The sequence below is a fragment of the Adiantum capillus-veneris genome, chromosome 5 (assembly GCF_014529385.1).
Source record: "Adiantum capillus-veneris isolate H3 chromosome 5, ASM1452938v2, whole genome shotgun sequence".
Taxonomy (NCBI): domain Eukaryota; kingdom Viridiplantae; phylum Streptophyta; class Polypodiopsida; order Polypodiales; family Pteridaceae; genus Adiantum; species Adiantum capillus-veneris.
In genome coordinates this window covers 83,525,371-83,550,003 of record NC_140935.1, presented here as the reverse complement: position 1 = coordinate 83,550,003, position 24,633 = coordinate 83,525,371, and the positions used below count along the sequence as shown (strand labels likewise).

Genomic DNA, 24,633 nt, shown 5'->3' with positions numbered 1-24,633 from the left:
CCCTTTGACACAAGGAAATGTTACATCATGTAAGCCCACATAGGGCAATTGTCTCCATCCAATCTATCCTTAGCAATAAACATCTTAAACACATCTTTGTTGTTGTCAACCATGACGAATGCTTGCACCTAATGTGAAAATTGTCGGAAAAGAGAACAAATGAAGCACGACCAACACAGCACAACCCGTGAAAGACCGTAAGCGACCTATTATGCAGAAAAAGGCAATGACAAAAAATTTGCACAAAATGATGGAATTGCTTGTGCAGCACTGCCTGTAGTGGAAATGAAGGTCGAAATGAGCTCAAATCGAAAATCTGAGCAAACTCAGCTCTACGAGCTTCTTCAAGTATTTGTTGACCTGCTGATGCTCACTAAAGCTCACAGAATCGGAGAAAGTGAGCAAGTGTGTGATGGAGCTACTGGCGAGTAAGCTCGGGAGGACGCAACTTGCTCTGATACCAATTGTTGGAATTAGGGTTACAGGGAAACAAGAAGACGAAGGAAGCTCAAGACACACAATAGAGAGTGTATTACTTAGTGTGCAATCGAAAGATAAGTTAGCCTTAGAGTGATGGGCGTATATACAATGCACGAGGGGAAAAAACTCCTAGTGAGGGAAAAAATGCCCCGGCGGTCCTAAGTGTGTTCACACACATCACTACCACATGTATGTCTCAACCTACATAGCAACATAGTATTTAGTATCAGATGCTGACGAGGAAGCTATATGGCAGAAGCTCAAGTTTTCATTGTCATAGAGTGAGTGCTATCCAACCAGAACAAAATCGAGCGATTCATGAAAAGTCAAAGCCCAATGATGCAATGTTTCGCTTCATTCACGAGGTGCTTGAGGACGAGCGCATTGAGATTGTCAAGTTTGATAGAGATGACAACCATATATATATAAGTTTGATAGCATGAATTGATTGACCATTGCACAATCTCATGTGCAGGCTAACCCATTACATTTTTTGTTTTAGTACTTGAAGTTGATGATGACCGAAACTTATCCTGTTCTTTGATAGTTTACTGAGTGTTGGTCACAAAGCCAGACCCACCTGCCATCAGCCAGCAGCTGCTTTCTCAGCCCAAACAAACTGAACATGTTGCAATCATCTCCGTAACACATTTTCTGCTGCAGGAAGCCCTTTATCCATGCTTGCGCCTTGGCTGCTGCCGCACGATGCTGATGGTATCTTTTTTTTGCACTGGCCACATCTTCCACTATAGAGGGATCCCTCACCTGCACGTTACGAGATTCTTGGAGCAGCTGGTCGATGAGACCGCTCATATCTGGAACAGGAATGCCCTGCGATTGCGCCAGTGGTGCACCCACCCTCATTCCCACTGCCAATGCAGCCAGCAATGCCTGCAAGTAGGGCATCACCACACTACTCAGCGAGCCCTCCTCCAAGGTGGTTACCACCATCCCAGTGCCCTCTTTCGGCACATGTGGCATGGGCTCGCTCTCACACATGAATCTCAGCCTGTACTTGTGCACACCTGGTACCAGCTTGCATATCAGGTGCTGTGACTGCTCGTCCTCGAATATGAAAAATTTGGGTATATGACTCATGTGCTCTGTAGAGATGGTCATGTGAAGGGCCCCCAGTATCTTTATTATCTCAGGCAGCAATTTCACCTTCTGCTCATTTAGCATCTCCATTATTCTCCTTGTATCCTTGGCCATGTCCTCGACTGTTGCCCGTATGCTGCTCACCTCTGTTCCTATGTTGCCTACCTGTGTTCGCATGCTGCCCAGCTCTATTGTCAGACTCTCTAAGCTCAACTCAAGACCGTAAATAGATGCCTCTCTTCCTCCCAACATTGAGTTGGCCATCAATGTTCCTCCCAACATTGAGCGGAAATTTGCCCATCAATTGTATCCAATATTGGGATTGATGGACGTGAAGATGCATCAGTAGTGTTGGTCATCATGTGCACCTCCTCAATACCTAAACTTTTACTTAATTCCTCCACCTTCAAAATCCTTTCCTGCAGCACGATTTCTGAGAAAGCTCTCTCCCCTAAGAGGCTTATCGCTGGAACACATTCTGCTTGCAAACCCACAGCCTCCACTGGCCCCCACGTATATGTGATGCTCTCAAAATCAGCAACTACATCATGTCTTTGGATTTTACCTCGTAAACTCTCAAAAGTGGCAAATTCTTTTTCCTTATGCTCTGGTGGGACCAACCCCTCTACACAGGATGGGCGTAGAGCTGCTTCTATGAGCTGCACGCCGCTCCAACATCCAGATTCTCTTTGCAGGTCTCGCACGCCACGCACGACTTTTTTAATGAACTTGAAAACGTCGACCTGCTGCTTTGGTTTAGCTGGGAACCTTACCATGATGTCAATGAAAGACAGTGGAACCTCATTGAACTCAATGATGACTTCCATACAGTCCTCTACACTCTTGATGATATCCTTTTCAAGCTGGTAACATGCAGTTTCAAGCACTTTCCTCAAGTGTACCTAGTAATCAGGCAAAAACAAACGTTGTGAAGCATAAATAGACAGGAGGATTTGACCCAAAGAGATTCTCTCGTTTGGGTTTATAAAAATGAGTACATAATTTGTTCCCTGTCGAATTGATTTACGCAGTAGATTCATAACAACAGCCCAACTACATGCATCCTTGTTGTGTCGTACCTGAAGTCTTGGAAAGATGCCAGGCGTAAGAAATGTGTGATCTTCATCTTCACACATCAAACGGTAACCCACATAACCAAAATCACCTGCAGCTATCCCCAGAGATACGCCAAGCCTATCTGTACTCCATCTTCGAAGTTTCCGTTCCTCCTTGTCATTCAGAGTGGCTGGTAAGAATAGACCACTTTTGCCATTGTCCTCAATCTCAAAACAAAGGTCCAACTGTTTCATGATACTAATTAACTGCTCGATGTATTCCGATTTTTTATCATGTGAAAGCGCAAGGCCTGTACTGGATGATTTTCCACGTACTCGTTTTCCCTCTCCATCCAGGCTTTCATTGTTATACAATATACTCTCAAGGACAGCATTCATCTCTCCTCGTTCCCAAAACCCATTGTGACTAGTGTGAAGGCTGCTATTATGAAGGCTCTTTGAGGTTTTGGTTGTTTTCTCAAGTATACTGCCCATGAAGTCTTTACAGAACCATTGAAGGTTTAACATTATCATGTCACATTCCTTGAAGTACACTACGCTTCCAGTTTGATGAAGATGATGAACAAGGGCTTTGGTGACGTCGTGCATTTGAGAAGAAACCAATGCCCCTTCAAGAGGCGCTGTGCTGAAAAATGAATCAAGCAGTGACAATACCAAATCATGCTTTGTAAGCCAGACTTGATGAGGGTAGCGTCTTATAAGCTCTGCAATGTGTCTCTTTGCATCATCGCACACCTTGTAAATGTCCTCACAACTGTAGCAAATCTTCTTTGATTCACTCAGAAATGTTGTCACCACGTTGGATACACTGCCTACGTGACGACTATCCACAAAAAATGTGCTTTTCTGCACACTTGCTACTGGTGCAAAGCTGCTTCCCAGTTCATCCTTGAGGTTGTTTGCACGGGTTATTGCAGCTGCCTGTAAATATGGCTCGGCTAGTTTGTCCAGATGAGTAAAGACAAGGATTACCTGCGCTCTTGAGGGAGGAGAGTTGTGCTTGGTGTTGGAGGAGATGTAGCGAAGCCAGTATTTTAGCTCGCTGGACAATTGGTCTCTTGTTTTGCAGGTAGGTGCTATGTTCTGATTGGAAACCAGGCTGCATACAAGGAGGAACAAGGAGGGTCCTGGCTGGTTGGGCATGAAGACATCGTGCAATGCATGAAACTCCTTATGTCCTGCCAAATCCCAGAAGGCTATCTCCAAGCCACCGTGATTCACATGAGTCACTTCGATTCCAGATGTCCTGGCTGCCTGCTCCTTCACCTTGCATCAGAGTCGAGTAACATTATTTTGGTACGTCCGGTGCTTGAAATCAGTGTCAATTACCACTACTTTGCTAGTGCTTGAACTATGAAGCAGTCTGCTACACTCAAAGGTTTTTATATACTTTTTTCAGAGTTTTTCAAATCAAGGACAATTTCTATTTTTGACCTCTGTTTTCAAGCCCAAAATTTGGGTATGTCAGTTACAAAATCCAGTAAACTACTTAAATTTCTCGTTTGGGGATGCTGCCTGGAAAATTTGTATTACACTTGGGGGTGGGTCTGAAGTACTGCTGAATTGAGCATTCAAGTTTGGACAATAACACTGCTCAATTGTGTTGCTAAACTGGCTACTCTTGTACAGATCCATTTAATGAAATTACATTTTGTTTTTGAAAGTGCACACATTTGAACTGTTGGTAGAGTTGTGGATCCAAGACGAGTAGGGAATATCTGGATGCACCATTGCGTTGACGAGAGCACCGTGATAGGGAATATCCACTAGGCCACCTGGAACGGATACTGGTGACTCATCATTGCGGATTGGGGTCTAAAGCATCAAGAAGGAATATCTGACCATTGGAACGGGCATTTCTGATGCATCACATGATGGATGACAAACAATTTGTCTTGTAGGTTTGACGAGTAAGAGGCTGAGTTGGGAGTATGACTAGTGTGTCACAAGGTGGGTAATACAGGCATTGAGATGGGACATTTCCATAGTCTGAGTAGATTCACGAACTGAGTGAGTGTTGCACATCAAGAGCAAGCATATGGATGGAGTTGGGTTCTCAACAGCTTTTTGGAAATGCGGTTGCTTAAAAGCATGTTGCTTTCCAGAAAAAAGAGATGCTTTTCCAGCATAAGACTGAGTGTTGCACGATATGAGTGAATGTAAATGCATCCAATCCTTACTATTGTATGTGAGAATAAATGATATCTAATGACTTTTTACTGATTTTGTAGTTTTAAAAGGTTTAAAGTGTGTCTGATCGCCCACTGCTATTATCTCAGCATGAAGGGACTCCCAATTAAATTAACGCAAAGGCTCTCTCTTTTTTTTTTTCTTATTACAATAAACATCTCAAGGCCGTACCTCAAGATAAATATACACAGATATCTCCCGATCCCCCCCTCCCTCCGCCCCCCCTTTCCACGTCAGCTTGTGACATCCGACCTCGCGAGAGAGAGACAGAATTCTGCATGCGCCCTCCTTCACCCGCCTCTCCAGTCCACCTCCGTGGCTCCCTCCCTCAGCCCTGGCTGCTCGTCCCAGACCTGAGAGAGAGAGAGAGAGAGAGAGAGAGAGAGAGAGAGAGAAATGAAATGTTATATTAACGTCTTCAAAAGGCCAGAGTGACCTATGAGACCAAACTGATACAAAAGTGGTGAATCTGTTACAATGTCTGAAAAGTGTGAAAGTGTGAAAATAAATGCGAAAAACTAAATACAAAGTATTAGATAAACTTCTTAGGAGCATTCTGGGTGTCTGGCTAGAATGCTTCTAATCCTTTGTTGTAGTCTCCTCCGGTGAAGTGTGCTTCTGCATCTCGGTCGTGGTCGTCTCAATTTCCTAAGCTCAATCGCCCTGTCAATGAGGGTGCCTTTGGTATGAATGTGGGTACTCCTTTGTGCTCGCTGCTGGCCTCTTGCTTCTCCTTCCATTCCTGCTTCTCTCGATCCGAAGAAATCTGTGATCTGCCTCTGAGGCTGTAGTGCTCTTTGTCTTCTCATTAGATTATCCCTGTGCCGATGTAGTTCCAGTAGGTACAGGCCTAAGCACCTTTGATCTTGGTATTGCATGACTCTATCTAGAGGTCCAAAGCCTTCTTTAAATAGGCAATGGAAACGCCCACGTATCTCATAGTATACGGTGCAATGACATATGTAGTGTAATTCTGTCTCCGGCTCCATTTGGCATAACTTGCAAATTTTGCTCTCAGGTGGGATTCCCCTAAATCTGTCAAATTCAATTTCCAACTGGTGTGAGGATGTACGAATCTGACCAATAGCACATCTCAAACCATGAGACAGGTGGGTATCCATGTAGCTCGGGCGAATCACAAAACCATCTTCAGATAGCTGTAGGAAGTGTTCTTTGTAGTCGGCCATCTTCGTGCCCAATTCTTGTGTAGGGTCTACCCATGTCCTCTTAGTGTCCAACTGTATAAGATCATGGCGAATGATTTTATTAATCTCCGTTCGTGTGATTGCCAGTGATGGAGCCTCAAGAGAGTATTGGAAGGGGGGTAATCTTTCCATACTGAACCCGTGTCTCTGAAACCACGAGGACAGTTGCACATACCAGCATGATGTATCTCCTTTCATTGCTAATTGTCGAGAGGATTCGAGGGCCAATCTAGTATATTGGCAATTATTTGTATCCCATAAACCATGTATGAAGGACACTGATCTGGTAAGAGCTTCAATTTCTATCGGAGGGGCAGCTAGTTCCGCTCGGGTAATCGCGTGTGGTATGGAGGCCTTGGCTCTAATCATTCGGGAAATCATAGATACCAAAGGTCTCTCCATTGACTTCCAATTATCCTGATCCACAGATGGTCCCCAAATCTGGACCCCATAAAGCATAGCCGAAGCCACCACAGTATCAAAGAGCCAAAGTTTTGTTCGTGGTTACTGAAACTGCACTTGTGAACACATCCTCTCCAACCCTCCCAAGGCCGCAGAGGCTCTAGACAATCTAGCATCCGCTGCTTTCTTAAGAGTAAACTTTGGTCCTGTAAATACCACACCAAGGTATGTGTATGCATCTGTGTACTCTACTGTATCCTGGCCATATGCAAATGTAGGTGCCGATCTCCTAACCCACTGCGGTGTGGTGTTAAACACCATAACTTTGGTTTTACCCAAATTTACCGACAGTCCGCTGTCCTCCCCGAATTTATGTAATGCATCTAATTGCCTCTGCATTCCATCTAGTGATTCTGCTATCAATACAATATCATCTGTATACAACAACAAAGGGATCCATGACCCTGCAAGTTGAGCACCTCTGTCACCCTCTCTATCAATGTAATCTGATACCTCATCTATATACATACCAAATAAAGTAGGGGACAGTGGGCATCCCTGCTTTACTCCAACGGTGGAATGAACAATGTCGGAATCCCCTTCTAGAGTACATACATAACCAGTTACTGACCCGTATAAGGCCATGATCCCCCAGATAATCTCTTTGGGGACTCCTAACTCTTGCATTTTGCGCATCAATCTGGCCCTTGGTACTGTATCAAAAGCTTTCCGAAAATCCACAAAGCAACAATACATCCTTCTCCCGCTTGCTCTTCCTTCCTCAATAATGGCTCTGAGCGTAAGAATATGATCTAAAGTGGAATAACCCCTCCTGAATCCAGCTTGTCCTGTTGCCCTTATGCCCTCATTCTCTGCCCATCTACTCAATTTTTGTTCCCGAATGGATGCGTACAGTCGGGTCAATGTGTGACCCACCATAATGGTACGGTAGTTCCCGAGTATCATAGGATCCCCTGACTTGAAAATAGGTACGATAGTAGATAATTTCCAAGATTCAGGTAATCCTTCACACATGACCCGATTAAACAGACGAGCAAGGACTTCTGAAAGTAGATCCCTTGCATGGATCGGATGTTCTGCTACTAAACCCTCATGATCATATGCTCTTCTTCTCTTCATCTTATCAATGGCTTTTTCCACCATTTCCGTAGTAAAGAAAGTACTAGTAGCAGGGCATGGCTCGAGCGGATCTGGTAATGGAGGCTGTCCAGATACCGTATATAATGATGTTACATATTGACCCCAAATCTCAGGAGAAGTAATTGTCGGAGGCGATGAGTGCTCGTGAAATAAACACCAGGCCTCATGCGAGTCCTGACTCAAGAAGAGCTGATATAAATCCTTCTGCAGTTTGGCTAAAAATGCCCTTTTCTTGCGACGTACTATACGCCGAAGAGCAATCCGAGACTGCTTATATGTGATGATCCCAAGTGTAAGCTCTTTCTGGACCTGGGTTCTCGTCTCTGCATTCCTCGTCGTACCAACTGTTTTGAGGCATGTTCCCAGATCCTCTCTTCTGATCAGGCTGAGTATGCGGGTATGCCTCTTGTGCTGCTCCATGTAGTATCTCTGTTAGCTGAGAAGTAATCTCCTCTACAGTATATACTGGCTCGGCTGCCCACATCCTATTATAGATCTTTTCCACATAGACTGAATCAGTCTCTGGCGTGAAAGAGAGAGAGAGAGAGAGAGAGAGGACGGACTGTTGCCTTGGCCTTGTGCCGCCGTAAGAGAGATAGCTCTAGCACAACGTGCCGGACGGCAGCTCGGCAGCCACGATTTGATGCTGGGGAATCTTCCCTTGCTGGCTGGCAATATTGAGCATAACGTCTCCCGCCACACCTCGGCCAGCGAGTGGAAGGGCAAAGCAATGCACTGATTGGATGACAGGAAGCTGTCGCAGTTGCCGGGGGAGGTGGGGCGTGGGCTACAACGGCCATCCAGCCACTTGCCGGCCAAAAAAGGCATGGGACACGTAGGCTCTCGCCCCTGCAAGATTCGTTTGGCTGGCCGGCTGCACTCGTTGTGCTCGTGCTAGGAGAGAAGTTGGTTAGACCGCCCAACCCTGAGAGAGCCGCCCATTGTTGTTCTCAAAAGAAGGTTCACAAAAGAGAGAGACGTCGCCACCTGGTGTTCTTCGTGAGAGAGACCGACAGGCAAGAATCTGCTGCCAATTGGACCCGCACAATAAAAACCACCCGCAGAGTGAGAGAATCTGAAGTAAATGCCATTTAAAAAGTACATTTACCAGCATTTAATAGACATACTACTACAGGTATGATTCCAAAATGCCAATAAAACATATAAGAAATGATCAAGACTATTTATGTCAAGGGTGCAGCGGAAAAGATGAATTTGATAGTGATTAAGTTTGCAACTGCGAGCAAACCTCCTCACTAAGACCAACACCTGATCTACAACACGCTAGAGACAAAGAGAGAGATAAGAGGGAAAACCGTTGGAGAGAGTAGGTCCTAAAACGCTGGTTCGGCAACTCAGTGAATCAATGATACAAAAAACGGGGGGGGGGGGGGGGGGGGGGGGGGGGGGGGGGGGAAGTGGTCCCTATATAGGGAGTCGGGGCCCTCCTTAGATCGGGCGGGGCCCTCCTTAGTTGCCCGATCCACCCCAGAAACCACCATCCACACGACCTTAAAATAAGGGGGGTGCCCATAAAAAAGCCACATCACCTTTTGTTGGGCATTCAAGCCCATGGGAAACTCCTCCTAAGGCAGCAGATAAAACTCTTAATTCATTTAAAAGTTTGCATGGAAAGTGCAACTCTATATATGTAATAGTTCTTAATCAAATAGACAAGGGTGTTAATTGTATCGTGTCGAAGCTTCTCTCTCTCTCTCTCTCTCTCTCTCTCTCTCTCTCTCTCTCTCTCTCTCTCTCTCTCTCTCTCTCTCTCTCTCTCTCTCTCTCTCTCTCTCTCGTTCTGTGCTTTTCTACACGCTGCACTTTGCCATGGCTACATCTCGCCATCACCCTCCCTAGCTCCAGGCCCATCAACTGGTATCAGAGCCTAGGCGCTTGGCAAGCACTTTCGCATCCATATCAAAAGGCACGCTAAGGAGGGGCAAGGAGACACAGGTTAAGAGAAGGGCAAGGAGATCTCCTGCACCTGGCGTATCAAAATGCCGCCTCTCGAGGCCTTGGCGGCGTGGTCGTTGCATGCCATGGGTCGGCATCTCAAGACGCTTGCGCAGTTGCCTCCTAAGCGGTGGAGGCTATAGTTACAGGGGACGGAGGGGACGGGGCCTAGGGACGCATAACGACCGTAACCGGGCCGGGGACGGAGGGGAACGGCAGGGAACGGCCGGATTTTCATCCGACCGGCGGGAACGCAGGCTACCGCGGACGGGGATGACCGGGAACGGGCAGATTTTTGAAAAGTTTAAAAGATGACCGTTTTTAACAGACAGAGGCAACCAACGTCTATTTTTTTGGGGGGCTTTGGCCCTTGGGAGGCTATAAAAGCAACCTTGGGCCTTTGGGTCTCTCAAGTTCAATGAAGGCTCAAGTGACAAGCCTCTCCTCTCTACCGTCTACTATCTAGACTCTACGCCGTACGCTCTACCTTTGGGCGCTCAAGCTCTACCCTTGAGTCTCTCTACCCACTCTCTCCCTCTTCTACCCTCTCAACTTTGAAGCTCTCCTCTACTCTCTCTACACAAGCTCTCCTCTTAGCTCTACTCTCTCTCCACCATCATGTCATCTCAAGCTAACTCCACTTCTCAAGCCGGCTCTTCTCGAAGGAGGCCCGCCGTGCAAACATGGTCGTGGTGGGATGAAGTCGACTCTACCACGCGTGGTAAAGGTGGCGGTGCAAGACCATGGACGTGCAAGCTATGCCCGTACAGGAGAACGGCTGGCGAGTCCATCTTCTTCATGGACCAGGTCACGAGGTGAAGTTCTGCCCTCGAGTATCTCCCGAGAAGAGGTTGGAGCTTCTTGAGAAGCTCGCGGTGTATGAGGTCGCGGCCAAGAGGGGCCGTTTTGTTGCCGTCGATCCCTCCACCTCTGCGACACCATGAGAGCAAAGGGAAGCGAACCTTGACTTCACCTCTCAAGCGTTCAAGACAAATGCATCTACACCGTCTTCTTCCATTGCGCATCGCCAAAGCACCCTTAACAAAAATTGGAATCCTAAATTGAAGGAAGAGGTGGATAGGTCCGTTGCCCGATTCTTCTTCCATGATCACATTGCATTCCATGCTTCACGGTAAGTTTCCCTTGGCATATGCACGTTGCAATCTCCCATTTCGTATTCATTATGGGGTCTTGACTCTTGACTCTCCATACTAACAAAACATGCTCTATTTTGTGGGGATAGGTCTCCATACTTTCGAACCATGGTTACGAAAATAGGGGAATATGGCTCCTCTTATGTGCTACCTTCATCTGAGAGGCTTCGCACCACCCTCCTCGACAAAGAGAAGCTTGCCGTGGAGCAAGCGGCCCAAGCAACAAAGGATTTGTAGGAGACCAATGGCGTCTCTCCTTGTAGATAGATGGAGCGACACCCGCAAGCGGTCCATCCACGGAGTGGTGGCCTACTTTCAGGGGGAGATGTACTTTGTGGAGTCACATGATGCATCCGATAGTGGCAAGGCCGCGGAGATGCTTGCTGCGGAGTGGGACAAGCACCATAGAGATCATCGGCCTAGAGAATGTCCTTTGTATGGTTGCAGATAGAGAGGCGTCAAAATAGGGCAGCCGGGGCTATCATTGAGGGCATGTATCCCAGCATCCATGTCACATTCTGCATGGTGCATTGCCTCAATAACCTCCTCAAGGACATAGGGAGCTTGTCATGGATTTCACCCACCATTGGTGACGCCTCTCAAATTGTCTCCTTCGTGTTCAACCATCAAAAAGTGCGCCATGAGTTCTCAAAGAGGAGCCACTTATCCTTGCTCAAATATTCAGAGACAAGATTTGCATTCAATTGGCTTATGCTAAGCCGCTTGTCTACATGTGGCGGAGCCTTAAGGAGCCTCTTTCTCAGTGATGAGTTCGAGGCCATGCCGGAGTCTACATCAGCAACAGGATTGAAATGCCGAGAATGGGCCGACGACGCCGCTTGGTGGGAGGAGGTGAAGACTCTTGACACCATGGTCAAGCCTATTTTACACCTACTTCGAGTTGTGGATGGCTTGCAGCCATGCATCGGCAAAGTCTACGAAGTCATGGATCGGATGATAGAGACACTTAAGAAGCTTGTGCCTAACCCTGTTCAGTATGGGGAGATTCATGGCTTGTGTGAGTCGAGGTGGAATGGATACTACTCTCCACTTCATGCGGCAGCTTATGTGCTTGACCCTGAGTTTCAAGGAAGGCTTTTAGAGACCGACAAGGAGGTGAGCAAAGGATGGCGGCTTGCATTGGAGCGCCCTGAGCCTAACAGTGACACTAGGCACAAAATTAGAGACGAGCTACTCAACTACAGGCAAAAGAAGGGCTCCTATGGATGTGTAGATGCACACGTTGATCGCAGAAAGATTGGCTCGGTTTTGTGGTGGGAAGACTATGGAGGAGATGGCCCACATTTGCAGCGCTTGGCTATTCGTGTCCTTAGCCAGCACGTACCACTAGTTCTTGGAGCAACCATGGAGTGTGTACAATCACATTGCCTCTAAGAAGAGGAATCGCCTTGGGGTCCAGAGGGCCAATGATTTGGTGTTTGTGAGCGCTAACTTACGCATGCTTGCTAAGAGCGTCACACACAAGGCAGATCCCTTCACTGAGTGGGAGATGGCACAAGAGAATCCATCTATGGCCGAGACACTTTTGGAGGAGCTAGAGGAGGACTTCGAGCCTCGCGAGGCCTCATATGTCGCTGACGACCTCGACTACGACAACGATATGGAGATTCAGCAGGCGAGCACTTCCCGAGTTTGATGATCATTGATCACTCTTGAGTCTAGAGTCTACCTAGCCCTTTGTACTTTTTGTTATCCTTGAGGCTTGTCCTTTTTGAGCCCTTGTGGCATGCACTTTTCATTTTGTATCCATCGATGTTTTATTAGCACATTTGCGCCTATATGACTCGTGCTCTTTGGTCTATTTAGTGGAAATTTGTGGTCAAAGTGATGCTCTATGTGTGTGGCATGTATGTAGGTCAAAAAATACCAAAAAAAACTCCTTTCTTTTTTTTTTGCCGTTCTGACCCTTGTCCCCGTTTCCTGACTTTTGCCGTCCCATCCCCGTCCCCGTCCTCGTCCCCGTTCCCGACCCCGACCCGCCATCCCATGTAACTCTAGGTGGAGCACATCAAGGCGGTGAAGATTGTCCTTTTTCTTAGCGTTTCAAAACGCCGATAGTTTGAGGGCACTGCAAAGCAGTAGTACAACGTCCCAAAAATGGTGGCCTAGAGGTGTTGCCTATAGGCAGTTGTTCAAGAAAATACGTCCTCATCCGTGCGTAGTAGTAAACCACAACATCTCAAAAAGCTTCCAGATCTCTAGGCTACTGAGAAGAGCATATTAAAATGCTGCTGGATTCAAAGGACGATGGTGGGTCTGCATATCCAAAGAAAGCTACTACAAGCTTTTGTCTGCGTTGATTAAAGCATTCCTCTTCAATCTGCAAAGTATATCGAGCATGGCATCAAAGGTAGACAAATTTAATGGATCTGGCTTCCACACCTGACAAATAAAGTGAAAGGCTATCTGATGCGAAAGAATCTCTGGAGCGTAGTCAAGCCCCTATCAACGAACGAAGCTGGCACATCCGCTGTAGTTACGAGAGTGCTATCTACCGAGCAACAACGCAAGGACGAGCAAGCACTTAGTATTATTCTGACATCTCTCGAAAATGACTTTATTCATTATTTGGATGACTTTTAATCTTCAAACACTGCTTAGATGGAATTAGAGAAAGTGTTTGGTCATTAAGCCAAGTACTCCAAAATGAGCCTTAGAATGGAGCTGTATTCTCTTTCCATGCGTGATGACGAGAATATTGCAAATTTAGCTAAGCATCCGCACTCAGTTAATTTATGTTGAAGTCCATGCGCTAAATGAAGATCTTATAGTTGTTTTCTTTAATAGCCTACCTGCAGAATTTCGTCAGATTGTAACTATTTTAAGAGAGAAGGATCCATTGCCTTCTTTGGATGGTATCATTAATTCATTGCAGGGAGAAGAGAAACAAGTACTACGTGTTAGTTCTGCCATACCTACTGTATATGTAGCCTGTGGTTGCACTTTGACTGCAACTTCAACCAGACCTACTTACAACACTAGACCTTGTGCGATCTATGGCCGCAACAATCATCAAACCAAGGATTGTTTCAACAAAAATCCTTGCATCCACTGTGGAAAGACCAACAATCCTTCAGAAGTGTTTTGAAGAGAATAAATGACAGCTCAAATGGTTGAAGGTGATGATGATGGTGAAGCACCGATGCTTCTCGTAGAAAGTGATGTCCTGTAGTTTTTCAGTTTGTTTTTATGTTGCCTTTTTTATGTCAGTCTTTTGTCAATAAATTGTACAGATTATAGACACTGCCACACATCAATGGTAAGACCGCCCATTTATGTTTGGTTCTGAACTCTGGTTGTCTCACACTGATAGTTGTCTGAGGGAAGTGCACACACACCTATGTTGTTGTCAAAGGGGAAACTTCTACTTATAGTTCAAGTGATTGAACTCTTCCATGGTCTGTCTAGAGTCCATAGTCAATAAATTGTACGGGTTATAGACACTGCCACACATCAATGGTAAGACCACCCATTTATGTTTGGTTCTGAACTCTGGTTGTCTCACACTGATAGTTGTCTGAGGGAAGTGCACACACATACCTATGTTGTTGTCAAAGGGGAAACTTCTACTTATAGTTCAGGTGATTGAACTCTGCCATGGTCTGTCTAGAGTCCATAGTCAGTCGTTCGGGCTTGCAGGGGGGATTGTTGGGCATTCAAGCGCGGGTTTAGTTAATGTGTCAAGCCCGTGGGAAACTCCTCCTAAGGCATGCAGATAAAACTCTACTTCATTTAAAAGTTTGCATGGAAAGTGCAACTCTATATATGTAATAGTTTCTAAATAAAATAGACAAGGGCATTATTTGTATCGTGTCGAAGTTTTCCTCTCTCGTTCTGTGCTTTTCTGCACACTGCACTTTGCCATGGCTACATCTCGCCATCACCCTCCCTAGCTCCATATATATGTAATAGTTTCTTAATCAAATAAACAAGGGTGTTAATTGTATCGTGTCGAAGCTTCTCTCTCTCTCTCTCTCTCTCTCTCTCTCTCTCTCTCTCTCTCTCTCTCTCTCTCTCTCTCTCTCTCTCTTTGTGCTTTTCTACACACTGCATTTTGCCATGGCTACATCTCGCCATCACCCTCCCTAGCTCCAGGCCCATCACCTTTAATATAAGGTGATAAACTGGCTTGGGAGCCATCCAAAATTTGGAGGCAACTACAGATAAAGAGACTCTGACCCAAAAAATCCTAGGAACACGGGTCGTGCCTCATGCTAGCATACCGGGCGGACACAGGTGGCTCATACCATCAAAAGAGGTACGTCTACCTCAAAGACGGCGACCCTCACTCCCTAATCTTTTCTTCGGAGATACCCGAGCCACCACCAGACACAAGATGAAATTCGTAACAGCCCCTCTTAGCTCCTAGAGAAGCAACCAATCCAAGGGAGCTCGCATGAAGGGATGATGTCACTTCTAAGAGTTTAGTGAAGGTACTAGGAGGGTTATTTGACGTACAACTATTCCCAAGTCCAATAGTGTCGTCTTGTGTGCATGTGGACAAGCTACTTCATGACAAGGGTTCAGTCAGCCTAGCTTAGAAAGTGTTCTGGCAATTTTGTGAGTCTGTTCGCAGACCATGCATGTCCAGACACTTAGAGTAGATGCATATCCTCTTGTTGCACACAACATGATCATCATCATTACCATCAGAATCCATCAAGAGCATTTTACAGTGCACAAAACCTATTTTCCTTATTTTAGCCATTTTTCACTTATTATTAATAAGTGACTTTGTTGGGAAACTGGGAAGGGCAAATTTGCTAAGTTAATATAAAAGAAAACCGGCAGTCACTCAGTAGAGCAGAAGAAGCAAGGAGAGCACAGGCAACCTCTTGCAGCAGGCCCTCTAGTGCATCTTCTCAAGCAAGAACCTTCAACAAAGACCCTTTCTGCAAACAGCCCTCAGCCTAGCGTTTTTGGGAGCTCCCACATCAGCCAGCAAATTCAGCCAAGTAACCTACTGCAGCGTTTTTGGATCCTTCAACTAACGCCAGCAAGAAAGCAAGATTCAGCCAGCGTTGTTTCATTTCAGATCGCTGCAAATTCAGCCCCAAGATTAGCTAGTGATTTCCCTTGAAGCAGATCCCTACCATTGGTGTCGTCGCAAAGAAAATCTCAACAGTCCTAGTGTTTTTGCAGCCTGCTGTCCAGCGTTTTCAGCCATAAGAAGCAGCGTTTTCAGCCCATAAGAAGCAGCGTTTTTTCACCCATCAAGTTAGTAGATCAGCCCCAACTAGGTGCAAGAGTTACCGATTCCCAGCATTCAGTTTTCAGCCTAAGCATCGTCATCGTCGTCCTCACCGTCGACATCGACATAGCATCATCTAGTACTCAAAGCATCAACACCTTGTATCAGATTTGTGCAATCAATAGCAATAGACTTCTCTCGCCATCGAGAGAGGGACCCTTAGAGGAGGGTTTGACAACTTTTCTGGTGTTGTATTCTTCTCTCTCTATCTCTCAGTCTCAACACCTTCATTCACAGTGTTTACCACTTTGTTTGTGATCCTTTGCACTCTCTCCCTAAAGGAACGGAAGGCTCTCCCTTTCTTGGTTGAAAGTGTTTCAAGGAAAAATAAGTCCAGTTTTCATCCACAGTTAGATGGTCAGACAGAGATTTACAATGAGTTGGCTTTTGATGTTTTAAAGTCATATGTGCATGATCAACAGTCTCATTGGGAGCTCTATCTCCCATTGGTTCGGGCTATTTTGAATGACTCTTTTTTCTCTGCCATTGGTCAAACTCCGTATGAGGCAGCTTTTGGCCATCCATTCCAGTCACTTTTGACTCGTTCGGTCAGTCAAATGCCTTATACCAATTTTGAAAGTCAGTCGTTGGATGAGATTTCTGAGAGTGTGAAGCTTCGGCTAAGCAAGGCTCAAGAGTCTTACTCACGGCAAGCTAATAAGCATCGACAGGATGTTTCGCCCAAGGAAGGGGATTGGGTGTATTTAAGAATCATGAAGCAACGTCTTCAGCAAGTTGAAAAGAAGTGTCCAAAGTTGTCTTTCAGATTGTATGGTCCATATCCTATCATCAAAAAGATAAATGAGGTTTCGATGAAATTGCAACTGCCTAACTCATGGTCAATGCACAACGTTTTCCATGTTTCTTGGTTGAAAGTGTTTCAGGGAACATCTCCAAAAGACATTTCAGAAGAAGAAGAACCGGAGATCATCGATGACGATGAAGTCATGGAGCCGGAGCAAGTGTTGTTGCATCAATTTCACCATGGTTCAAAGAAACAAGTGAGACAGTACTTTTTGAAGTTCAAGGATCGAGGAACCCATGAAGCAGTATGGGTTGATGAAGAGTTTTTCAAAGATTATCCCAAAATGTTGGCAGTCTACGAGGAAGCCATGCAGATCGGTACCAGTACCTCACTTTAAAAAGGAGGGGATATCACGTGCACATCTAACCCTATGTGCATGTGAGCAAGCTACTTCATGACAAGGGTTCAGTCAGCCTAGCTTAGGAAGTGTTCTGTCACTTTTGTGAGTCTGTTCGCAGACTGTGCATGTCCAGACACTTAGAGTAGATGCATATCCTCTGGTTGCACACAACATGATCATCAGCATTACCATGAGAATCCATCAGGAGCATTTTATAGTGCACAGAACCTATTTTCCTTATTTTAGCCATTTTTCACTTATTATTAATAAGTAACTTTGTTGGGAAACTAGGTAGGGCAAATTTGCTAAGTTAATATAAAAGAAAACTGGCAGTCACTCAGTAGAGCAGAAGAAGCAAGGAGAGCACAGGCAACCTCTTGCAGCAGGCCCTCTAGCGCATCTTCTCAAGCAAGAACCTTCAACAAAGACCCAACGTTTTCTGCAAATAGCCCTCAGCCTAGCGTTTTTGGGACCTCCCATATCAGCCAGCAAATTCAGCCAAGTAACCTGCTGCAGCGTTTTTGGATCCTTCAACTAACGCCAGCAAGACAGCAAGATTCAGCCAGCGTTTGTTTTATTTCAGATCGCTGTAGATTCAGCCCCAAGATTAGCCAACGATTGTCCTTGTTGCAGATCCCTACCGCAACGGTGTCGTTGCAAAGAAACCTCAGCACTCCTAGCATTTTTGCAGCTTGCTGTCCAGCATTTTCAGCCATAAGAAGCAGCATTTTCAGCCCAAAGAAGCAGCGTTTTTTCAGCCATCAAGTTAGCAGATCAGCCTCAACTAGGTGCAACAGTTACCGATTCGCAGCATTCAGTTTTCAGCCTTAGCATCGTCGTCGTCCTCCTCACCGTCGACATCGACATAGCATCATCTAGTACTCAAAACATCAGCACCTTGTATCAGATTTGTGCAATCAATGGCAATAGACTTCTCTCGCCATCGAGAGAAGGGCCCTTGGAGGAGGGTTTGAAAACTTTACTGGTGTCGTATTCTTCTCTCTCTATCTCTCAGTCTCAGCACGTTCATTCACAGTGTTTACTACTTTGTTTGTGATCATTTACATTCTCTCCCTAAAGGAACGGAAGGCTCTCCCTTTCGTAAGTAAAAAGAACCCTTGAGCACAGTTCGGAGCACTCATCTTGAGCAAAGTTCAACATTCACTTCCGCTGCACCTTACACTTCTTGGGTCTTCTCCTGAACAAAGTGATACTGGATCTCTATATGCTTGGTTCGGGCATGAAACACCGAGTTACTCACAATGGCTATACAACTTTGATTATCTGAATAAATCGTGGTCCTCTATTGTGGAAAACGAATTTCCTCCGTAACCACATTGACTCACATGTAGCATTGACAATACTCCACCTTTGTGGAAGATAAAGCAATTATAGGCTCCTCCATGAAATCTCTTATGAACCAAAAGAAAAGGTGTAGCCTGTAGTCAAGCGTCATCCATTTGCATCTCCACCCCAATCGGAATCACTCCGTCCTTGAAGAGTAATCAAAAGTTTGTACCTCCGACGGTGTACCATTTGCTAAACAACTTTGATTGCTCCAAATCCTTAGACTTAGCAGCAAGATCCAAAGAGCCTCCTCCATATGTTACTTGGCGGGCTTCTATATAAAAGAATTGAGAAGTCCCACTAGGAAACTGATGTCGAAACAGGTGTTCAGCAACCAGATGAGAGAACAGACCAGCTTCCCATATTGTAGTATCCACTACATCTGAGGGGTTATATAGAGAGAACTTCTCGTTGGGATCCATCCGAGCAGAGATCGGTTTGCACTCGGTCATACCAAATGCCTCCAACAAGATCTCCCCTTTGTCTGTAAATCTCCAATCCAAGAAAGGAATGAAGAAAGCCAAGATTTCTCACCTCAAACTCCTTTGCCAAGGTCTCCGTAGTACTGCGTATATGCTGATCATGGATTCCTGTAATCAAAAGATCGTCCATATAGAGGATAACAAGTGTCACGACTCTTCCCTCTCTGAACAGATATACATTTGGGTCTGCAGAAGAACGATGAAAGGAATGTTGTAGGAAGAAAGAATCAATCTTTTCGTACCACGCTCGAAGGGCTTGCTTCATGCCAGAGAGAGCCTTCTACAACTAGTAATCTTTCTCGTTCGATCCTGGAACTGAGAATCAGGGAGGTTGCTCCACATACACCTCCTCTAAGTCGCCATTGAGAAAGGCTGACTTAACATCCATCTGAAACACGGGCAAAAACTGTCTGAATAGTTGCCATCCTCACAGTCAATGCAAAGGTCTTGTCATAATCCACTTCCGGTCTCTGAGAAAAGCCCTTGGCAACAAGGCATGCCTTATGCTTATCCAAAGACCCATCTAAGTTGTGCTTCGACTTGTAGACCCACTTGACACCAATGACCTTCCGCTTTGGTGGCCGCAGAACCAAATCCCATGTATTATTCCTCTCGATGGAGTCAAGCTCTACTTGCATGGCCTCCTTCCCCTTCAATTGTGAAAGGGTCTCATCAACTATAAGAGGTTTTGTGCCCTTTGTCACTGAGGACATTAAGGCATAGCTCAACTGTAATAAAGCTCCATCTGTCTCAACATTCTGCAACCGTCGAGCCGATCTTATAGTATCCGCATCATGCCAATCGAGTGGAAAGTGTGAAGTCGAAGCAATGAGAATCTCGCAATGTCTCTCTCCAATAGCTACTCTGGTAACTTGACTGGTTTGCCCCCAAAATCAAGAACTATTGGTATCTCCTCCTCATTTGCACCACGGTGAGAACCATCATGCACTACATCATCATGAGACTATGCATCAATTTCCGGAGCTTGATGGATAGGAATCTGAAGAGAAGGTTCATCAACCATAGGAGAGGAATCATCATTTAGATCACCAAGAAGAGGCAAATCTGGGGATAATGTGGAAGACTTGGGAGTGGAAGCCCCCTTTGTAGGAATATGCTCATCAAAGACCACATCTTGGCTCACCACAATCTCTTTCCCCTTTGGATCATAAAGTCCATATCCCTTGGTAAGAGTATCGAAGTCGGAAAAAATCATTCAGTTGGACTTGAAATCAAACTTTCCCCCTTGCTTCTTTGCAACATGGACGTTGGCATCACTCCCAAAAATCCGAAAATGGAAGACATTAGGCTTCTACTGAGGTAAGAATCAAACAAAGTCAATTGAGGAAGTAAAGTCGTAGGAGACCGGTTGAGAGTATGAACTCTTGTCGCAACTACCTCTGTCCATAAGGTCTTCTACAGATCTCTGCTGGGGCATTGTCCGCACCACCCCACTGCAGTCCTATTCTTCTGCTCCACAACTCTATTCTCTGAGGGTGATCCAGTATTTGCAAGCCCTCGCTTGATGTCGTGGTCCGCACAATACTATACAAAAGCAATGGAGGTAAACTCTCAACCCTTGTCACCCCAAAAAGTCTTTTACTCTATGTTGGACTCCTTCTCCACGAGTGTACGCCAATTCTTGAAGATCTCAAGAGCTTCGTCCTTGTGCTTGAGGAAGTATACCCAAGTAAAGAGGTTAAATTAATCCACCAGCAACATAAAATAAAGAGCTCCATCCTAAGGCTGAAGTCTGCATAGATCCACAAAGGTCGGTCTGAACCAACTCCAAGACTGCACTAGCTCCACCATGTAGAGTGCTTTGATATAGCCTCTCTATGCTGCTTCCTACTAATGCACAAAGTGCATTGTCGTTGCTTATTCCCAACATCACGAAAAGCATGACGAAGAGCATCAACATGGTCAAACCGATAATGCTAAAGATCACTACAAAAGAGGAGCTTGCAGAGAGCTTGCTCCACTGTGCCCTCTCTGACCTCTTGGCCAGGGTCAAGATCTTGTCCTCCGTGTAAACCACCTCCATGCCTAACTTACACGCTTTGTGTACCGAAATGAGATGGAAACCCAAATTTGGAGCAGAAAGTAACTTGGAGGAGTGCATACCCCCTTTGCCATCTAGAATCAACTCCATGGTTTCCTCACTATGAACAAGAATCACCGTATTTGTCGCCAATGAAAATGGAGCTACAGTGTCGTTGCATGTTGGATACCCCCCCCGAGTCCTTTCAGGCTAAGAAGAAACTAGAGGTATCTTTACAGAAAAGGAGCACGCATGAAAATGGGGGCCTTATGGGGGTTCTCTGGCTTGTAAACCTATCTAACTAGAGGCATCTTTGTTTGCCCTTGTCACCTTCTCCTCCTTCGCTTCTCTCCTCCTAGCTCTCTCAGACATTGGTCTCTTGGAATTTGATGATCCCTCTGTCTGTCTCTCCTGAGGCATTGTATGTTGTCTCTCTCTGGACACTCTACTCTCTTAGTGGAATTGACCAGCTGTCACATACAAAATATGCCTTGGTAAATGAATAAAGAATACTCGCTGCAGTATATCTCGTCCATAAATAGTAGGTCGAGAGATGAATCAAGGAGGATTCTTCACGAGAGAGGGATGGAGAATCAATCTAGAGTGGGATGGTTGTAACCAGCAAGTTACTTGACAAGGCGGTAAGACAGAACAAGACCACCACAAATTGAACTGAAAGTAGAAAATACTTGGAACCTGAAAGAGAAATGAACAATTGAGGCGAGACATGGTTGGGGTGGAGTTCCCCACTCATGCACTCGCCCCTAACGTAGGCGCCCATTGCGGTACTTCTTCTTATTAAGCTCTCAAGCTGTGTGTACAGCTGCCGAGGAGATCCCACTCTGCCTACTGATGAGTCAAACTGGCTCCCCTTAGGCTCAAATTCGAAGACATTGGTCCTCAGCTTTATATGCTGCCCCCAAAAGCACCTACGATCAAAATTGATGGCCAAAAATCTTTGAAAGTCAACGCTTTCAGTAATTTCAGTAATCTTCCGCATCTAGCCCTTCACATTAGCAGCCTTCATACAATGCCACGTCAGTAGTTGTATGACTCGCGATTTTTTCAGTGGTTTATGTCACCTTTCATGCAAGCTCTGGCTCGGCCTTCGTTTAGCTCTTCTGGTTAGTCGACTCTTCCTCTTCTCATCCAGTCCCCGGTCACGGTCATGGCATGTCAAGTTGTGACATAACCCCTCTCAAAACAAGAGTGATAACGCTTGCAAAACAGATAGAAAACCAGGATTCAGTAAACAATGACTGTGTGTAGACATACCGTTTGACCATCACATACAAGACAATACAATCACAAAGCATGCACTAGCACAAATACACAACAATCACTTCCATATCTGAGTCCCCGTCGAGACGTCAGACGCAAACTATGATCATAATGAATCATTTAGCCATCATCTCCAGGCCTTGTTGACCTCTCACATAGATAATAGATAATCTCAATGCACTAATTCATCATCATAACAATCACTATCACCCTTACCGGTGAATAGAGATAAAATCCTGCGTACATTCTCCCTCACATATGCTGAAACAAACATTCAATTTGATGAGTACAACAGCATTTGTTTGAACAAGTCAATCACACTGTGGATATCCGACCATAACATTGTATCATGCATTGTTTGCCAAGGATGAGGCTTTATGGAAGTCTCAAGAACGGCATAAGAAAGCAACCAACAAGCATCAACGCGACTTGTAGTTAAAGGAAGGCGGCTTGGTTCTTCGTAAGTTTAAAAAGGTTAGATTCAGAAAGATCACATGAGTTATTCTCAAGACTAAAATTACCATACCGTTGGAGGATTCACAATGATTTTCACGAGTCTTATATGATCTTTTCAAGGAGAAAGTGCCAAACGATAGGGAGCCAAAGAAGCAACTTGAGGTCGAAGAAATTCTAATATTTTAGTGCACAAGTTAAGGAAAGCGTAGGGTAAGCTGGTTCAGAAATACTTGGTCAAGTTTAGGAACTATCTTGCTCTTGATGCGAAGTGGATGGAGGAGAACTTGGCAGATACTCCCTACTTCTTAGAGCTTTACCTTGAGGCTTTTGGTTTGGCTGCAACCATTCCAAGAATGCAGGCAAATCAACAGTTGAGTCTGGTGCAATGCGTGCTGCACAACAGAGGAGCCACTGCACTCCTTTGTCATAGATCAATATGGATTGAGAGTATTGTCAACCTTTTTTTCTTTGAAATTTTAAGGATACAAAGTTTATTGCACTCTACCTGGTGACTACTATATGATATGTAGATATGTTATGCTTGCTCAATCATCTACAAAATGATCTGCCAGAAAGATCTTCTCCTTGGTGCACAAGATAAGCGGAACTTTCTTGCCACCCTAGACTATCTCAAATGGTGCCTTCTCACTGATGTTTGCATAGTGTTCAATGTTGTAAGTAAACTCCAACACTAGAAAATATTTAGACATACAATGAGAGATGTAGCACATCAACAAGGGTTGTCACATTGAGTAGGCAATCTCTAATTGCTGTCTACGCATGTTGAGTGTCCTAACCAACTTCTCACACATTGCTCTCCTAAACAAATTGGTATCTGGGGTCCCTATCTAACACAATGGACTAAGGCATCCCATTGTTTTCGCAATGAATAGTTTAGCCAAATAATCAAGCTTCAATGTCTTCTTCAATGGTACAAAGTGTTCGAACCTAGCCACAATACTCCAAATGCCATCATGCCCACCCCGAATCTATCTGAGAGCCGTAAAGGCTATAGGAGTCCACCGATTTGTGTCTGTCATACTTACTTTCTAACATATCAAACATGTCTGCACAAATTCATCCACATCCTTCTTGAGTTGAGGCCAATCGAAGTAGCCCTCAACTGCCTTGAGTGTCGCATCTATCTCTTTATGCCCAAGAAAAGGTGGATTATGACACACTGTCTACACTTTTTGCCTCAAAGCCCTCGTTACATATAACTTGACTTTCCGCATTAAGTAACCGTCCTTGAGAGAATAACTTGCGACTACCTCCCCACTCTATACACTGTCAACATACTACTCCCTCGTATCATCGAAGGTATGATTGGGAAGTGGTCGGCACTGGAATTCTTATAGTAAGAGGATGTCTAGGCTCAAAGCAAGATCATGTAGGTCCCCCCGTCGCACTTAGCAAGTTGGTGGATACTAGGAAGTGAACTCAATAAACGCATAAAGTCAAGGTGGGACTACCAACAGAAAGTAACCAACAATTGGACCACATTGCACTTTTGGATGCTGTCCCAATAAGGATAGATGATCAGATGACCAGTGGGAGCCCAACGGAATCATTTCCTAAAATTTAGGGAGCTGCTATTTTGGGCCGTGAAATGGGTTCGCATCATTACCTCCGGTATGACTAGGGGAACACTTTACAACTCTGCCGTGAAGTCAATTGGGCAACCAATCGGGAGATTTTTAGGCGGCAACCCCAAAAAGGGCAAAAGCTTGTAATCGCGCCAAGTGGCGAATTTTCATGCACTTGCCTCATTCAAAAAATTAGGCGCTGAATTTTAAGCTGGGAGGAGGCCTCATTTGGTTTTTGTCACAGGTTAAGAGCTATGGAGTGCTATCTTTCCCTCTCATGTACAGTGTGGTGCTAGGAGTG

The 24,633-nt window shown here is 45.2% G+C and overlaps 2 protein-coding genes across 3 annotated transcripts in view; both read right to left on the bottom strand.

Moving 5' to 3' along the window:
• Window positions 1-511: 511 nt before the first annotated feature.
• Window positions 512-1,860, bottom strand: LOC147457623 (protein TORNADO 1-like). The gene has a single exon (XM_086512494.1). The coding sequence runs from the start codon at window positions 1,858-1,860 to the stop codon at window positions 1,009-1,011; it is 852 nt and encodes a 283-aa protein (XP_086368620.1). The 3' UTR covers window positions 512-1,008.
• LOC147457622 (protein TORNADO 1-like) overlaps window positions 1,842-24,633 on the bottom strand; it is a 68,249-nt gene continuing 45,457 nt past the window's right edge. For both annotated transcript variants that reach the window (XM_086512492.1, XM_086512493.1), the window contains 2 exons: window positions 2,658-3,920; window positions 1,842-2,480 (listed from right to left, as the gene is read on the bottom strand). In XM_086512492.1, coding sequence (XP_086368618.1) covers window positions 1,842-2,480; window positions 2,658-3,920 — 1,902 coding nt within the window. The remainder of the gene's footprint in view (window positions 2,481-2,657; window positions 3,921-24,633) is intronic.

Coding starts and splice junctions, on each gene's coding strand:
- LOC147457623 (XM_086512494.1), bottom strand. CDS start 1,860: ATGTTGGGAGGAACATTGATGGCCAACTCAATGTTGGGAGGAAGAGAG.